Source organism: Cajanus cajan, chromosome 7 (assembly GCF_000230855.2).
Source record: "Cajanus cajan strain Asha chromosome 7, NIPB_CcT2T_4, whole genome shotgun sequence".
Classification (NCBI taxonomy): Eukaryota; Viridiplantae; Streptophyta; class Magnoliopsida; order Fabales; family Fabaceae; genus Cajanus; species Cajanus cajan.
Window position 1 is genome coordinate 55,078,182 of NC_138523.1, and position 18,013 is coordinate 55,096,194.

Sequence of the window (18,013 nt, forward strand, 5' to 3'; positions counted from 1 at the left end):
AAAAAATCTAACAAGTCTAATAATTCTAATTCAAAATTTTCTATTGACAAGTCCAGTACTGTTGGTGAAAGATTTGCAGCATCAATTACATTTGCCTTATTTTAATATAATATGATTATTAAAAATATAATTTAGATTAAATATTAGTTTTATATCATCTATTTAAGATCATTTTTTTTTGTTTGTCCCTGGAGTATCCACCACCGATAGTAGTGATTAATCTCCTTACTACGTTGGAGGCACTTAAAAGGGTGGGATAGCTAGCCCTAAGACTATTTAAGATCAAATTATAACTTTAACGGTTAAAAGATGAATTAGTGGTAAAACAAAAATAAATTTTATGAAAAAAGAAATTAAAGCTACAAAATTTAAAATTTAATATTATAAGAGATGAAAGTGTAAATATATAACTTTTTTTTATTTGTCCAATGGATTTTAAAAGTTGGGCCGGTATTTCTATGTAGAATTTTAGCCCAAGTAAATGTTTTGAAAGGCTTCTCCGGCGCGAAGAATGTGAGCATTGGTTTGGTTGGAGCTCTGGGTGTCTTGAAGCGCCACTCCTTATACGTAACTGTAATATTTGCGGAACATCCGATGAACGTGCTTCCTCCAAACCCAAACCTGCTCGCTTCTCTGCTCGAGTCAGCTCTTTCAACTCACTCTCCCCTCCTCGCACGTGCCGTCCACGCGCTGATCCTCAAAACCCATGACCCCCCTCTCCCCTCCTTCCTCTGCAACCACCTCGTCAACACCTACTCCAAACTCGACCTTCTCAACTCAGCTCAACTCGTTCTCTCGCTCACCAACCCTCGCACCGTCGTCACTTGGACCTCTCTCATCTCCGGCTGCGTCCGCAACCGTCGCTTCGCCTCCGCCCTCCTCCACTTCTCTAACATGCGTCGCGACTCTGTTCCCCCTAACGACTTCACCTTTCCCTGCGCCTTCAAAGCCTCCGCTTCGCTGCACATGCCCCTCACTGGAAAACAGCTTCACGCCTTCGCCTTCAAGGGTGGCCAAATATTCGACGTCTTTGTGGGATGCAGCGCCTTCGACATGTACAGCAAAACCGGCCTTCGACGCGAGGCTCGCAACATGTTCGATGAAATGCCGCACCGGAACTTGGCCACGTGGAACGCGTATATTTCCAATGCAGTTCAGGATGGCCGCTGTATGGATGCTATTGTTGCGTTTAAGAAGTTTCTTTGTGTCGAGGGAGAGCCGAATGCGATAACATTTTGTGCATTTCTCAATGCGTGTGCTGACATGGTGAGTTTGGAGCTTGGGCGTCAGTTGCATGGCTTTGTAGTTCGGGGCCGGTGCAGGGAGGATGTTTCTGTTGCCAATGGGCTTATTGATTTTTATGGAAAATGTGGGGACATTGCATCTTCTGAAATGGTTTTTGATAGAATTGATAGGAGGAATGTTGTTTCTTGGGGCTCCATGCTTGCTACTCTTGTGCAGAACCACGAGGAAGAGAGGGCGTGTATGGTCTTCCTTCAGGCGAGGAAGGAAGTTGAGCCCACGGATTTCATGATATCGAGTGTTCTCAGTGCCTGTGCTGAGCTTGGAGGGCTTGAATTGGGCAGGTCAGTTCATGCTCTTGCTGTTAAAGCATGTGTCGAGGAGAATATATTTGTTGGGAGTGCGCTTGTTGACATGTATGGAAAATGTGGAAGCATAGAAAATGCGGAGCAAGTCTTTAGTGAAATGCCTGAGAGGAACCTTGTCACTTGGAATGCAATGATAGGTGGATATGCTCATCTGGGTGATGTTGACATGGCTTTGAGTCTGTTTGAGGAAATGACGTTGGGCAGCTGTGGTATAGCTCCGAGTTATGTAACACTAGTTTCGGTGTTGTCGGCATGTAGTAGGGCAGGGGCAGTGGAAAGAGGCTTGCAGATATTTGAATCCATGAGAGGGAGATATGGAATTGAACCAGGTGCCGAGCATTATGCATGCGTGGTTGATCTGCTTGGGAGATCTGGTTTGGTAGATCGTGCGTATGAATTTATAAAAAGAATGCCAATTCTTCCAACTATACCTGTGTGGGGGGCTCTACTGGCGGCATGTAGGATGCACGGGAAAACAAAGTTGGGGAAAATTGCAGCCGAAAAATTATTTGAGCTTGATCCTGATGACTCTGGCAATCATGTAGTGTTTTCTAACATGCTTGCTTCTGCTGGCAGGTAATAGTTCAAGACCATGCTGGCTAGTTTTTCTTCTTTAATAAGATTGATAAGTTAATTGAATTGTTCATTTTATATTGGTAGAATAACCTGCCACATCCTAATTAGATCACAGAGTTTTCTTCCTTTTTCATATTTTTGCATCTAGTGGGATAGGACACTTGTTATTTTCATTTTTCGGCTGTTGCTTTAACATATTTAGCTAAACCTACTACCGACTCTTCCTTCTGATTCAACATTGTTTATAGCATTGTTGCTCATGCTTGTAGTTGCTAAATGCAGATGGGAAGAAGCCACTATTGTTAGGAAGGAAATGAGAGATATTGGTATTAAAAAAAACGTTGGTTATAGTTGGGTTGCTGTAAAGAATAGAGTCCATGTTTTCCAAGCAAAGGATAGTTCTCATGAAAAGAACTCTGAAATTCAAGCAATGCTAGCAAAACTCAGATGGGAGATGAAGAAAGCTGGGTATGTTCCTGATACCAATCTATCGCTCTTTGATTTAGAAGAAGAAGAAAAGGCTTCAGAAGTGTGGTACCACAGTGAGAAGATTGCTCTAGCTTTTGGCCTCATTGCTCTCCCTCATGGAGTGCCCATACGTATAACAAAAAATCTTAGGATTTGTGGAGATTGCCATAGTGCCATTAAGTTCATCTCAAAAATCGTTGGAAGAGAAATTATTGTGAGAGATAATAATCGTTTTCATCGCTTTAAGGATGGTTGGTGCTCTTGTAAAGACTATTGGTAATAGTTCCATTCTTCCATTATTTATTTGTTTCATATGCCTCAAAGGATATGTTGTTGTAAGCAATGAGGATGTAAGCAACACGTCAGGTTTACGTTCTCTTTACCCATGTTGTTGGAGGTGTATGCTGATCGATTGTTACTGTCGGGCATCTATCATTGACTAATATCTGTGCAGGAGTTTGGGGGCTGATGTACCATTCTTCAGGTATGGTCATTCTGCATTGGTGCTTATTAATGTTCAGGTTGTTTATTCGGGGGAATTCGACAAAAAGGGGTTCAGGGAGTACAGGGTGATTTATGTATGTGACAACTGACAGGTTGATTTGGTTTCAGTATGTACGGTACTGTAGTTGGTAACTTGATATGAACTGGGATCTTATGCCTTGGACGGGGGGCATTACATAATTTTTGGTGGTTGAGGCAGACAAATAGTCGCAAAAATTCATCTGATTGTCATCAATGTCACTATAAATAGTGACTCGGTATATATTTTGGTGTGGTTCGGGTCATATCTTAATTTGGGGGCTGCCGTGCTGGGGTGAGTGGGTTGCTAGGTATTCATCTTCTGTGTGTGGAAAGTGTTTTATGGGGGATTATTACAGCTGCCATGGTCTTACTGTAGAGCCGTATCAAGGTCAATTAAAAGCTAGTGTGGACAATGAAAATCTATGGACTATGCAGTTTGGTCTCGCACAAACGTATGCCTGTGCATTACACACGAGGTATCTTCATTGTACACATGTATACTACTCCCTCTGTTCTTTTTATAAATAATAAAAAATTGATCTCACACATATTAAAAAATCAGTGAAGGACATTAAATTTTACTAATCTTATACTATTTTTCTTAAATTGATCTTATTATAAATTTTCATAAAGTGGTGCAGCCAAAGGGTTGGGCATTAAAAGAAAATAATTTTAAGAAGATTATCAAGTAATAGTAATTAGAATTTGTTTATATTTGAAAACAAAATGTGTTTTTTCCTTATAAAAGAGAACATTATAGTATATGCTTCGGCGGCCAAAATGGGGTTGTGGAGTGGTATCTTCAAATTATACACATTGGAATTAAAAAAAAAAGATAGAATGTCTGAAAGGAAATTCCGAAAAGCATTTTGAATAATTAAAATAATAATTTAAATTATAAAATATTAAATTAAATAATTATTTTATAATAAATTTATTAAAAAATATTAATATTTTAATATTTGTGATTTGGAATTTTTTTTTTCTAAGACTGTATTGTTACTCTGGAATTAATCATCAGGGAAGTGCACAAACTTGTTTTGATGCTTAAGGGAGTTTGGACCATTTCATGATGCTTGTCAAACTAGACAATCAGTCACAATCTGATTTTGGGAGCAGAGCATTGTGATTAAATACCAAAGCGGTTACGTCTCGTGCTGTTTTGGTATCACCTAATACTTAATTTTTTCCCCATACAAAATTAAACTTTAATGTTAATTTGAGAGTTTTTCCTTTCTTTTCTTTTGATGTAATGTTTATTTGAGAATCACAAACTTTATTACAAGGATCACTGGTTTCCCAGTTAAAATACAGCACCTGAAATCAGTAATGATGTAGCTTAGAGCCTTCAAGTGGAATTCAGGATTCAAAAGTCAGGCTTTCAGCTTCATGTCTGACTGAGTCAAACAGCACAGTGGACAGGTACCTCTCACCAAAGCTTGGAAAAATAACCTGCACCAAATGAAAACGAATCTGTCAACTAAGTGAACCTTCTAATTGTAACATAATGATCGTGGCCTATAATCTCGCTTGGAATCTATCAAAACCTAATCAAACAGGAGAAAAAAAATAACAAAAACATGGGACTACGACACAACGTTGCAATTTCTCAACTGACATTTCAAGACACTTAGACCAAAGTTTGTCTGAAGCGATCAACTTACGACAATAAGCTTTCCAGCATTTTCTGGTCTTTTTGCTATCTTAATGGCAGCTGCAGCTGCTGCTCCAGATGAAATTCCAACCTACAGCGATAAATATAGGTTCAATACATCATACGGGTATAAAAAGAATGACATAATCTCAAATATGGGTGATTCAAGAGATTTTGAACTTACAAATAGTCCTTCTTTAAGTGCAAGAAGCTTTGCAGTTTCTATTGCTTCATCACTTGATATCTGCCAAATCACAAATCCAAATTTTAACAAATCTTAAACTGTTACGAATGTCCAAACAAAAACTGCAACATAATGACAAAATCGTTATCTTATTAATAATTAAATCCACATAGAATGTTGTCCATAATAGGTACTGATTTCTAGTCCTCAAGGCATCCAACATTCTCTTCTTGCAAAAAATAATACAAAGTCTTGCTTGACTTAAGGTGCCATTCATTGTTCACAATTGGTGATTTGCCGTTTCCCCACAAAATGAAACTTCGTCCCAAAAGTCGGGACTTGTGCATGGAAGGAGAGAACCGTAATACTTAATGTAGGACACGTGTATAGCCGAAATTAACCGAATCTGCACCATAGTTCCTTGCAGCATTGTTCTTGTACCAAAAAATAATAACAAAGAATATGTACCTATACTGGACATGCTTAATTAGTAGCAAAAAGCGGCTTTGCTCAAGTCAAAGTAGACACAAACACAATGTATCAATATCACCAAGTTGATATTAAAACAAGAAACTACAGTATCAAACCCATACAAGAATTTCAAATCATTTGTAGATGATTGGATGCAATAACCATAAACACAGCAGCTATTACATTGTTTCCAAAAAAAAACTTCACATTGCATTTCAAAACAACTTTAGAATAAGGTCATAATATTTCATTATGTATAATTCTGTGAAGTCCTGAAAAATATGACGACTAATAAAAAAGCGTTAAAAGCTTACTTGAACTACTTCATCTAAAAGGCTAACTTCCAATACTCCAGGGACAAAACCAGCACCAATCCCTTGAATCTTGTGTGGACCTAGATGTTCACAATGGCAATCTGCTCATCAGCAACAGCTTAAAGAGCATGTTCTTATCACAACTCTATGGTTATATTACAAAGAAACCATTCAAAATATAGTAACCATTGAAGAGAAAACAAACAGGAACAAACATAATTTAAAGTGATAATTTTAAGATGAAGAAAAGATGGTATAATCACTGTTGCATCAACTTTACGTGCTTGACTTTAGCATGTGATAGTCCAAGTGCTGAAGAATGGAAAAACATACTTAAGGATTGTTTTCTTATTTAGGGGTTATTTAAGAGTTTTTTTTTTCCATTATGCTTATCATGTTAAGACTTTTTTCTTTGATTTAATTAGGATTTTATAGTTGATTATGGTTTATGTGGCATTTTGATTGTCTTGGGTTTATAAGAACCCTTTTGATTATGTTACTCAGACCTTTGGCATAGTATAACAGTAAAATTTTCTTCCCAAAGAGCATCTGAATTCTGAAATACTAGTCAGGCTAGTACTCTGCCCTGAAAGAGTACTCAAGGTTTTTCCGCATCACCAAAAGTCATCCTGGTTTGGTCAAAGAGGTGAAAATTCACAAGGATAGATACAATCAATACCCCACTAACAAAATAAAGCTTGTGACAATCACCCTTTAATAACATGATCAAGCAGAGCAAGACAAATAACAGTCATTCCTGGACGACTGGAAAGGATATCTAACAATTCCGATAGAATCACTTCTTTAATGTTAACAAACTAGCAACATGGCAAAGTAAAACAATCACCTAATAATTGAATAAGTAGAAAACTAAATAAAAATCTACTTGTCATGCAACATTTTTAATTTTTTATGGTTCATGTGAAAAAGTATTCAAAAAGAGTATATTATCACAGTGGAGCAAAGCATGTTTTTATAACTCACCAGGTTTTCCTCCAGAGAGTACTGCACTTTCAACTGGTTCCACACCATACAGCTGCAGGAAAATAAATAATTATATAAATAAATAAAAACAATGAGAGGGGGGATCGCTACAGCTGTAAACCAGAATCAAAATATATCTCTCCATTCTCAGGAAAAATTACATGCACATCCCTTAAATAATATTTAAACACATACAAATTTAAAAACTAACCTTTATATTAGGATTCTGCTCTTTAAGAAATTTCCCTGCACCCGTTATGGTACCACCTGTACCTATACCACTAACAAGTGCATCAACTTTCCCTCCTGTGCCCTCCCATATCTCTGGACCAGTTGTTTCATAATGTACCTACAAATACAATGCCGACAAAATGTATCACCCAAGTTGTGAAGCATCCACGGCTATAGTTACAGAACAAATTTGTAATGGTTACCTTAGGATTGGAAGGGTTTTCAAATTGCTGAAGTATATAGGCATTGGGAGTCTTAGCTAATATCTCTTCAGCTTTCTGAAGTGCCCCATTTATTCCCTTTGCTGGATCTGTGAGAACCAACTCAGCTCCAAAAGACAGAAGAATGATTCTTCTTTCAAGACTCATTGAAGCAGGCATTGTAATTATGAGCTTGTAACCCTTGGCTGCTGCCAGGAATGCTAATCCAATGCCAGTATTACCACTTGTTGGCTCAATGAGGACACTCTTCAGTAAAATAAGATAACCAACATGCAACAGAAACGATACTTGTGAACTCAGGGATGCATCAAGTTTATATCAACAATTTTTTCTATTTTTTTTTTCACATGTTTACTTCCTTAGTATTTATACACAAAAGTTGTAGCAGAAACTAACATAACAGTGCATTATTCACCTAAAATTTAATAGCTGCTATGAAATTTACATGAAGTTCATTTTTTAAGTTGAAAATGAGAAAGTCTAACTTAATCTGACTTTATTTTTTTTTATTGGTTTGATCTTTGACTTGTCGGACTAAGTCAAATTAAATCCCTTTATTTTTTTTAATAATTTAATATGTAAAAACTAATTGATTAAATAAATTTGATACCTTTAAACTTAACTATTATTGAGACTTTTTTAGTCCTAAAAGTAAAAAGTCTAATATGACTAACTAGTTACGTTAATAGGCTAACTCAACCAATTTTGACGGCTCTCGTAAAGTCACCAAGTTTCATCAACTACACACGAAAAGTTATTTGTGGTAATTGTATAAATTACAATTAAACACCTGACAATAAAATGCAGTTTTACTAATCTGAATAAGATCTTTATGAAATTATTAGAAGCTTCCCTATTGATGCCCAATCCTAGGCAATTTCTTTGTACTAACCTGTCCAGGTGTGATAAGTCCCTTCTCCTCTGCATCAGTAATCATACTATAGGCAATCCTACATTTATAAAGTAAGCATAGGAACAAAATCACTAAGTAACACCAAAACATGTAAAAAGCAAGACCCAAAACTCAAATAATAGATAGAAGCAAGGATGGAAGTAACCAAAAAAACATTACCTGTCTTTTACACTAGAGCATGGTTCCATCAATTCCAGTTTGGCAGCAACCCGAGCAACAGAATCATCCGTGATTTTATTCAGATATACTAATGGGGTTTTGCCAATCAACTTCATAAAATAAACAATAGGCATCAGCATGTATTCTAGCAAGAAAAACTGAAATAGAACAACAACACATAAAAAAAAATCCATAGAAAGTGCAGAAACTCACTTCCGTAACATCTTTTGCAATTCCAGCCTTCTCAACTGCCATGATATCAACTCACTTCAAGGCTAGAAAACAGCGAAAAATATATATTAGCATCCAAATGTGCCTTAATTCCCAAAACTATCAATTTTATGTAGTCTAAACTATAAAATATAAATGGAACGGAATCTGATCTATTTCTAAAATATGAAATCCACCAAGTTTAAGTTTGATTTTGGCGATTACTATTAGCCTTAAAAACTCAAACCTCTTCAAAATTCAATTGGGTCCACAAGAACAACTGCCATATCCTATAACTTAATGAACACCACCTTTCTCGGGAACCATACGGTTGGAGTTGGAAAGATTACAAAAATTAAAAATAAAAAAGTTTCATCTTTTTCATATAGATATATAACTTCAGTTATATTTTATTAGTAGCAAGAAATGATGTTTGGTACGAATTTTAATAACGAATTTGTGTAGTAAGAACCTCGAGTGATTTAAGCCTAACTGATTGGAAAAGATTGGAGAGAAAGAAGAGTCAATCACCTTTAGCAATGACTATAGCACAAGCCTAGCGTGTGTGTGTGATTTAAGAATAAACCTTACTGTATTTAATAGAGATGTTATTTGTCTTGTTTGTGGAAATTTTGCTACACCAGTTGATGCCGGTCGACAGATTTTGTACATAGCCAACTTTTCGTCCTCATAAGTTTCAAAAGATGACACCGTTATTTCTTAAGCATATAGTCAAACGTAGCTGGCTGTGATGCATGCAAGAATAGATTCTCTAGCCTTGGAATGGATACAAAGAGCATTTACAATTTTTTTTTATTTTTTTTTTATTTTGATCGACTATTATAGAGAACCAAAAAGCAGGAAAATACATTAATGTATTTGGACGGTATTGATATACTATCTTTCTAATTTAAATGCATTAACTCGCTTACTTTCTATTAATTCCATTTATTTTTGGTACCACAGAACAAAGCATACAGTTAAATGCAAACACATCATGATATATGCCAACGGGGCGGAAAAAGCCACAAACATAAACATCGACCTTCACCGAAGAAGATTCATTTTTTTATTTCATTAAATTTTATTGAGATGTCTTGAATATTTTTAACGGAACTATAACCCTAGTTTGGAGTTGTGGCAGCCTATCCCATAGCGCGGTCATGTTACTATAAAATTATAAATTGTTGAATATTTCTTCTGATAAGATATTTTTTCATCTCTCTAATTTATTTCAAATTCGCTTTTAGTCTTAAAAAAATTGTTAACCAATTTGGTAAGAAATGACTTGGCCACTTTAGAGAAAACTACCTGTTAGTTGGGATTAGTATAATTAATTATCTTATTCTGTAAACCACATAAGACAAAGGATAAAATAGTAAGTTACAATGTACAGTGAGTAGTTCTAAACCACTTAATTATCTATGAATAACTTAAATTAATTTAAATAAGGAATAATAAAAAAGGCAACTGTTGCAATGTGTTTTCTATTTCGACAATGTAAATCTTTTCTATTTCTATACGTTGTCTTCTTGACATGTAACTTTCATATTGGTGTTTTAGTCTACTTAACTTAATCCATAATGTCATCTTGTTGACTTTAGTTTTGTGTCACACACGTTACTTGAAGTATGAGGTTTGGAAAATTCTTCCTTTTGTTTCTTTCGGTGTCATCAGAATTAAACCGATATTCGACTTGATTAAGATAGTGAGTCGCTAGATCACTGATTGTACCGGTTTATAAACATAGACATTCCCCATTTCTTTTGATCAAGACAGTACGGAGGTTGAGCACGACGTGGTGGAACGTGGCTATGCAATTCCTGCTTGTCTTTGTTTATTTTTAATATATATTCCCATTCCCATAACTCGTATTGTTTTTTCATTTATGGATGAAGTAGAAGGTATGACTTGATGAACCAAAAAAACAGGCTTCATTTGCACAGACACAACAAATTTTGATCAAAATTAAATGGTATGTCACCTATTGGCAAAAACAATCGACAAAATATGGATAATGTGTGTCATTTCATGCAAAATTAACTGACTGAACGCTATTCAAATATATTAAACAAGGGTGAAATCCAAATTGGTTGTGTTCACCGTTGAGAAATATTTAAAATCTTAGCTCTAGGCTTTTCATGTGAATATCCACCGTTCAAGTACTTGAATTTCATGCAACGTGCTTGGTTCATATATTATCCTTCTTGGGTTTTCTTTGCTTAGTCTCTACTCTCTACCTTCACATTAAAGGCACTATCAATGATGTATTGAAAAACAATCTGAATTTTGAAGCTTCCGCCCCAGTTTTCCTTCTTTCCTTGGAGTGTAAATTACGTGTCCCCAAGTGAACCAAATTGCTCTTACTAACAACCTTAAAAGCTAGCTAAGCTAAACGGAATGCGGCATCAAGCTTGCTATTTTCCCTCCCTATGGACAATAATGCAAGTAAATGTCCAACCAAAATGGTTCATTATAAGGAGCCTTTGGCAAGTAAAAAGTAGTAGTACCCTGCCATGCCAAGTCTGCGTCTTATTCACAAAAGTAGTGTCATTGATTTCGTATATAGCAGGATAGGATAGATATTTCGCTTTTACTTGTGACTTCATCAACGTCGCTGGAAGTCACATTGGACTTGTTTTTTTATCTCCTCAACATTTTCTTTTCTTTTCGTTCTTCTTTAATTCTTCGGAATTCCGAATTATATTCTTGGAACTGTGCTCAAATTTATAGATATGTTGCCACGATTATCTCAAAACAAAAGCCACCACTTCACCCTCAAGGGATTCACCAATCACTCACTTCCTGACGTAAAGAATATGGTAATCATGTCATGCAGACACATAATCCACAAAACTCAATATCACATCCTTTCAAATGATGGTTAACATCAGAGAACAAGGATAAAAGATGAAGGCTACCTGAATAATCACAAGTTAGTATTGTACCGGAGGGGTTAGTATCGGTCACGTGGATCGATACGTGATATCTTATTAGCCACCGATACGGATTTCTGACACGGCTATAGCCGTAATAACAAACCTACAAGGCCATCAATGACTCAGCTAGGGTAGTGTTATTAGTTAATCCTCTTACCAACCTCTCGGCTTGGCAAATGGCCGAAACCGAGAGGGAACCCCAATCACACACACTCTCGGCACGGTCGGCGACCGGTAAGACCAAACATCAAGACAGCATAATGGGCTCTATCCCTGGACACCTCCTCGGCTTGGTGAAAGGTCGAGAATGAAGGACAACCCAACTCTCTATATATCGGCTCGGCCAAAGGCCGAGAACGAAGGACAACCCTAACCCTTATCTATCGGCTCGGCCAGAGGTCTATAGAGCCAGATAGCAATTAAGACGATGATCACGATTAACAAGGACAAACGTGCGATTAAGGCATAATCAACCAATTAGCACCGTATTACCTAATTTGGTAAGTGCCAGAAGAGGCCCACTACGTTCAGGGTCCATTACAGGTAGTATAAATAGGTTACGTAAAATAAGGTATGTTACTGTTCATTTATTATTCTCGAGAATCGTGTTTGTCCTGACTTGAACGTCGGAGTACCTTTTACAGGTATCTTTCCCCTCTGAAGCATCCGCCCGCAACTCCCGTTCGGCCCCCCAGTTACCAGAAGATTACGAGTGTACCTTTAGACAGGTACAAGTATAAAATGAGTTACCCTTCCTAAATGTTAATGGGAATCGTCGTTGAAGACTTTGAGTAATGTACGTCCTCAAGGAAATTACGAATGTAAACTCAAAGTAATCCAAAGTAAGAGTGATAGGAAAAGTGGAGTTGCAAGTTGTAACTCGACTGTGTAGTTGGCTTAACATGTGAAAAAAGATTCCCTGCCTCCATGTGGTCTTCTTTACAACCACCTATCTTCTGTGTGCTTTCTTCCTACTTTTCATGGGTTGTTGAGTAGTGTCAATACTTTTTCCCTAATCTTCAGGGATTCATAATTGCAATTTCTATCCTTCATCTTTATTTCCAGAAACAGAAACAATATTGCACAAACTGAATTACTTGGCAATATTCCCCTAACTTGTATCCTAGGCCTGGTTTACTCGCACTCTTTTCTCTTATCATCTTATATTTTGGGCCAAAAGAGAAGTTAATGCTATTCTTCCAACATTATCTTCTCAATACTTAATCTCCCTAACGTTTTATAAGAAAGTGTATATTAAAAATATTTATGTTAAAAACATTAATACTTTCTATATTTGGTAAATAAGAGGATTAGAAAATATGTTGTTAACAGATTTAGAATTATTCTTTGGAAGAATGTCACAAGGAATGTAACGAAGTACTATGGTTGAATTAATGCAGAACTAACAGATATCACAGTTTGGTGTGCGAATGCTGAACCACGGATGAAAGATTCCCTGCCTCCGTAGTGGTCTTTGAAACTGAAACAAGCCTATGTCCCGAATGCTTTCTTCCTTCTTTTTATGGGTAATCATCAAAGATTCCCTGCCTCCATAGTGGTCTTCGCAACAACCCTGTGTTCGGACTTCAGACTGCTTTTTATGGGTTTTTGCGCCCAGCTTGTTAAGCAGTGTAAATACTTTTTCATAATATTCAGAGATACATAATTGCCATTCATTAGTTTCCTTCATGTTCTTTTTGTCCCAACAGAAATACTGTTATACCAAACCATGGTGCACACCCCCAAACTGGATTACCTGGCAAGATTCTCCAAACTTTCACTCTCAGCCTGTTCTTCTACTCGCATTTCTTTTCTCTCATCATCTTGTATTATGGGGAAGAAAAAAGAAATCGTTATTCTTCCTACATTATCCTCTCGTTAATGTATTCGTCAAAAAAATAAAAATCCTCTAGCTAATGTTTCTAACACAATTGTCGTTAGTCTTCCTAACATTTTATAAAAAGATATTAAATATAAAAAAAATACAAGTTTAACATCTTATAAACATAAGAAAAACAATAATACTTCATGCATCAAAGGAAATAATGGGATTCACGATAATGTTTTGTAAAAAGATTAAGAATTATTCTTTGGAAGAATGCTACAAAAGGAAATGTAACAACATACTACGGTTGAATGCAATACTAACAAACACCATAGTCCGGTATTGCGAAAATGCAGAACCGCATTCATCTCGGACAAAATTATTTCCTTTATAGCCTTTTATACCATAGTCAACAGCTGCCAAGAAATAGATTACCTTTCTTTTTTTTTTTTTTTTCCTTCAGTTGGATCCCAAGATAAGCATATAATGTAAACACAGTAAGTCTTTCTACAACTAAACCGAACAGTGGTAGTTGAGTTTCTGATGTTTCTTGGCCGTCCTAGTTACTTTCCACAATCACCTAGTACTATGGGATCAACATTAGAAATACAACTTCTCCCCATGCAGAGCAGGAAGTGGGACAGTAGTTATAATTAACACACAGAACTGCTACCGTTAAACGGTTAGTGATTACAAACAACATTGCGAAAGTAAATTGGATCAAGGTCGTCATATCAGTGGTTACCATCTTCAAGGGTTGTCATTTCTATCGGTAGTAAGCCTGCTGATAAGTGGGTGCCAAAACATTTCCATAGCCACCATATGCAGGATAGTTCATGGGAGCAGCCGGGTATGGTGCCGGTGGTGCCGGCTCGGGTGAATAAGCAGCATAAGGATTGGCAGGGGGGCTTCTGCTGCCATACATGTGGGGTGGGGATGGGTATGGTGGAAGAGCAGCTGGGTATTGCCCGTGTGATGGAGACCTGACAAATGCAGGAGCAGCAGGGAAAGATGACACATACGCATTAGTCAAACGCCCAGCTTTGGCTGGTGGCATTGGACCTCCATTGCTGTTGCTTGCTCGAGTTCTTTTATTGGCAGGAACAGCAGCTGGTTTCCTTTTCTCAGTCTTCACCGTCTTCACCTTCTCCAATTGTTCAAGTCGCTTCTTCAGATTTTCTGGAGGGAACTCGGCCTCAAGTTTGTATTCCTCAATGCACTTAATCACAGCCCTGAGTGCAGACTGCTCTTTCCTTGCAGCTAGGTACTGCCAAATTTCATTCACCATAGCAAGGGGAAAAAAAAAGTCCATTAATACATTAAAACCTACTTCCACCAAGTCAAAAAAGGAAAAGAGACTACACTACACAAATAGAGCGCTTTTACCATTTCCAGCCTTTTTTTTCCTCCAACTAACCAAAAGATCAGCACAAATAGATGAGAATAAACAGAAAAGAAATCAAAATCAGTATGCAACCAACAGCCTGAAAGATCTCACCATTCCCTTCCCTCATATAAACCACATACAATCTTTCTAATCTAACCTAGATCCTCTGTCTATACAAGCAAACCAAAAATAGAAAGAGAAAAAAAGGCGTATCAAGCATCAAATACTAGACATTCACAAGATAACAGAAAAAGACACGGTACTAGTACTAGTACTACTACTCTACTGATCATTAAAGAACTAAACCAAAAAAAAGATATTAAAAGAAAGAGAAAAAATACCGCAGCTCGGCCTGCATTATTAGGATCTTCCAAAATAGAAGCGGCAACTTTCTTAGCATCCTTGAGAAAAGACTTCAACAAGGGAACAGGGGGGAACTTGTCGACAAGACCCACTTCATAGGTAAAGTGAACCGCATCAAGCTGCTGCCCTTTGCTGATCAACTCTTCAATCATATCTGCAAACAGATGAACAGCACCATCAGCACCACCACAAGAAAGCATGAAACCCTAAAAACTAATATAAATACCGGGCATCTGGTTGGCGAGACCAAGCGAAAGCGCGAGCTTGGGCATCTGTTTCCTCCAAGCGGAGGCAATAACGAGCTTCCGATACAAATCCAAGTCGCAGTTGTTGACAATCCCAAAGGTCACCACGTGCTGCAGGAAAGTGTGAACGTCGGGGGTCTTCACGTTATCGGCGCCGCCGCGCTCCTCCAGGGAGGCCTTCCACGTGTCGGCGATCTCGGTGGCCTGCTCCTTGACGGTGGGGGTGACGAGGAGCCTGGATTTTCCGACGACGGGGTCGACGAAGAGCGGAACGAGGGACTCGAGAACGAGGACGCAGGCCCAGGCGAGGTCGTGGCCGGCTTTGTCGCCTCTCTTGTCGACGGGGAAGACCTCCGAGATGGCCTGGAGGACGAACTTGGCCGGATCCACGCACTCGCCGAGTGCGGCGGGGAGGTCGGCGCGGAGGCCGTCGAGCTCCTTCTTCTTGGCGGTGAGGAAGGACCAGAAGCCGAGGGCGTCCATGCGGAGGCAGAAGGACTTGAGGTTGAGGACGAGGCCGGCGGCGTCGTCAACCTCGCCGGCGTCAGCGTCGTCGGGGGTGTCGAGGAGGGCGGAGAGGGCGGCGGAGCGGCGCGTGTCGAGGGTGCGGAGGGCGATCTGGAGGGTGGCGTCGAGGGAGGTTTCGCGGCGGTCGAGGAGGCGGAGGGAGTCGGAGGTGAGGGCTTCGAGGGAGTTAATCTTGCGATTTAGGGCTTCGGATTTGTGCTTGAGGTCTTGCTCGAGGGATGAGAAGTGGTCGGAGAGCTCCTTCCAGAGGAGGGTGCAGCTGGTCATGAGAGAGGTTTGGCGCTGGAACTCGTCGAAGCTTGGCGGAGTCAACTCGCTCAACTCGCCCGGATCGGGGATGGACCCCATGGTGGCCAACGCAGCGGAGAACCAAAACCCTAGCTTCTCCTTCTCCTTCTCCTTCTTCTTCCTCTTCTTCTTCTACTGGTGGATTAACGAAAGAGTAAAGGTGCTGTGGAGGTAAAATGAAATCAAAGAAACACCCTATGCTGACGTGGATGGCTATTGCCGCGACACGTGTTCTTCTGCTCTCTAAAAGGTGGTTGAGGGGCGACGCTACAATGCGCCGGGAGTGCATGTGTAGGGTAGTAGTAGACTATGACTTGTAGCAGTAGGGTTACCAACAAGATAAGATCATCAATTCACAACACTACTTCCACTTCCACTCATAAATTATTTATTTCCACTCTTTTTTAGTTACTTTTTTATACAATCATATAAATTTAAAAATAAATTTTATATAATTACGAGGACTAAAATGATAATTAAATATAAGATTTATAATCACGAACGACACATGAAAAATTATTCCAACTTAATTATTCATCTTAATCTTGGGTTCAAATGCTAAATATACATTTCTATTAATTATTTAGAAGAAAAGTTTTCTCATGCGTCTTAGACAAAATTATTCCTGATAAATAATACCTGTTATCTAAACAAATACAAGTAAAACCCTAAACAAATTCAATCGTAAATAGTTGTATATATGGTTAGGTTACCTTTTTATAATACCAATAATTATTTTTAAATGATATTTATCCGTATATTTTTAATTGGCGGATAGTGTTGAAAATTTTATGCTCATAATAAATAAAAATTAAAAATAAATAAATGAAAAACAGTAAAGACATGGTTCTATACTTTTTTTCGATACATTAGCTTTTTTTTATTTTAGAAGAATGTTTCGAAAATGATTGCTTTGAAATTAAGAAAATAAAACAAAAAAGTAATTAAGCATTATATGCATGGCGATCAATTATAGATTATTATGTAGGATATGTTTATTAGAATTTATAATGATTATCTTAAATCGGATGTTTAAAATGGCTTTTAATTAGTTAATCGTATGTATTAAAAAAATTAAAATTTAAAAATAAAATCATTTCAAATAAGTCTGACATCCATGAGATAAAAATACGAGGATAATGCATCTAAATATTAAAAAGAATTATAAATTAATTAGTTGCACTCTTCTATACTCTTGCTTAAAGAACGGCATGCTAATTTTTATTTTTATATGATAGCAAAACTAAAGAGCTAAAAATTAAAAAGAAAAAAGACCAACTCGATAGTAAAAGAAATGGATCAGGTTAAAAGAACACAAAAACGTGGAAACAAAATTGAGATCCGTGAAATTAAAAAAAAAAAAATCTGTAAATTCCAACAACAAATAAATAAATGGGAATTGAAACTCAAACATTAAAGTATAAACTTTCATTCATATTTCTATCCATCCGATAAATATATATATTTTTTACTGTATTTTTTCTCTTTTCTTTTCTTTATTTGAGATGTAATTTAGACAAATCATTTATAGCTACTAGTGGATAAAAGACATTCAGTGTCTTTCTTTTTAATATCCACATTAATAAAAAATAGTGAATAGTTATTAAGAGATTAAAAAATATATATTTGTATAAAAATACTTTTCTGATCTTTGTTATTTATTATTTTACAATTTTTAAAAATGAAAATTATCAATAATAATAATAATAATAATAATAATGTCTATACCAAAACAAAGAATCTGGTGCATATGAATTTATAAATAGGTAAATGAAAAATAGGAAGACTGTTTTGACAAGGACGGGTAAACTAATTGTACTGCTAGTGGTAGCTGTAAAAGGATAAAAAGTGTTTCACTTTGGATTGGTTTAGAGATAGACACTAAAGCATGGATTTATCCATTTCCATGCCCCTTCTG

General features: G+C 37.2%; 3 protein-coding genes across 7 annotated transcripts; 1 reads left to right on the plus strand and 2 right to left on the minus strand.

The window, feature by feature from the left end:
- The first annotated feature begins 485 nt into the window (after positions 1–485).
- LOI1 (Pentatricopeptide repeat (PPR) superfamily protein) lies at positions 486–4,415 on the plus strand. Of its 2 annotated transcripts, XR_002240594.3 has the most exons (3): positions 486–2,186; positions 2,469–3,655; positions 4,201–4,415. XR_002240594.3 is itself a non-coding variant. In XM_020371446.3 (2 exons), exons 1-2 carry the CDS (start codon positions 595–597, stop codon positions 2,932–2,934), a joined length of 2,058 nt encoding a protein of 685 aa, XP_020227035.1. In that variant the 5' UTR covers positions 486–594; the 3' UTR covers positions 2,935–3,785. The 2 variants fall into 2 exon arrangements, 1 of the variants encoding a protein (XP_020227035.1); XM_020371446.3 differs by lacking the exon at positions 4,201–4,415 and having other exon boundaries at positions 2,469–3,785.
- LOC109808446 (cysteine synthase) lies at positions 4,387–9,265 on the minus strand. 4 transcript variants are annotated; one of them, XM_020371476.3, is made up of 11 exons: positions 9,112–9,265; positions 8,524–8,585; positions 8,311–8,420; positions 8,131–8,188; positions 7,221–7,484; positions 6,998–7,135; positions 6,787–6,838; positions 5,803–5,882; positions 5,018–5,077; positions 4,844–4,924; positions 4,387–4,631 (listed from the first exon to the last, which is right to left on the minus strand). In XM_020371476.3, exons 2-11 carry the CDS (start codon positions 8,563–8,565, stop codon positions 4,539–4,541), a joined length of 978 nt encoding a protein of 325 aa, XP_020227065.1. In that variant the 5' UTR covers positions 8,566–8,585; positions 9,112–9,265; the 3' UTR covers positions 4,387–4,538. The 4 variants fall into 4 exon arrangements, with proteins under 4 accessions (XP_020227065.1, XP_020227048.1, XP_020227073.1 ...); XM_020371459.3 differs by having other exon boundaries at positions 9,052–9,228; XM_020371484.3 differs by lacking the exon at positions 9,112–9,265 and adding an exon at positions 8,993–9,057.
- Positions 9,266–13,653: 4,388 nt separating this feature from the next.
- On the minus strand, positions 13,654–16,259 carry LOC109818587 (FRIGIDA-like protein). Its single transcript, XM_020384108.3, has 3 exons — positions 15,261–16,259; positions 15,013–15,188; positions 13,654–14,551 (listed from the first exon to the last, which is right to left on the minus strand). The coding sequence occupies exons 1-3, from the start codon at positions 16,153–16,155 to the stop codon at positions 14,051–14,053; spliced, it is 1,572 nt and encodes a 523-aa protein (XP_020239697.1). The 5' UTR covers positions 16,156–16,259; the 3' UTR covers positions 13,654–14,050.
- Positions 16,260–18,013: the final 1,754 nt, after the last annotated feature.

Bases quoted from the DNA above. Each gene is read 5' to 3' on its own strand.
- LOC109808446 (XM_020371476.3), bottom strand. From the start codon at position 8,565: ATGGCAGTTGAGAAGGCTGGAATTGCAAAAGATGTTACGGAA. The intron at 8,421-8,523 runs GTGAGTTTCTGC...TATTTTATGAAG, and splicing joins TTGCAAAAGATGTTACGGAA to TTGATTGGCAAAACCCCATT. The intron at 8,189-8,310 runs GTAATGTTTTTT...TTATAAATGTAG, and splicing joins TGCTCTAGTGTAAAAGACAG to GATTGCCTATAGTATGATTA.
- LOI1 (XM_020371446.3), top strand. From the start codon at position 595: ATGAACGTGCTTCCTCCAAACCCAAACCTGCTCGCTTCTCTGCTCGAG. The intron at 2,187-2,468 runs GTAATAGTTCAA...TGCTAAATGCAG, and splicing joins ATGCTTGCTTCTGCTGGCAG to ATGGGAAGAAGCCACTATTG.
- LOC109818587 (XM_020384108.3), bottom strand. From the start codon at position 16,155: ATGGGGTCCATCCCCGATCCGGGCGAGTTGAGCGAGTTGACTCCGCCA. The intron at 15,189-15,260 runs GTATTTATATTA...ATCTGTTTGCAG, and splicing joins TCTCGCCAACCAGATGCCCG to ATATGATTGAAGAGTTGATC. The intron at 14,552-15,012 runs GTATTTTTTCTC...GAAATTTGGCAG, and splicing joins ATAATGCAGGCCGAGCTGCG to TACCTAGCTGCAAGGAAAGA.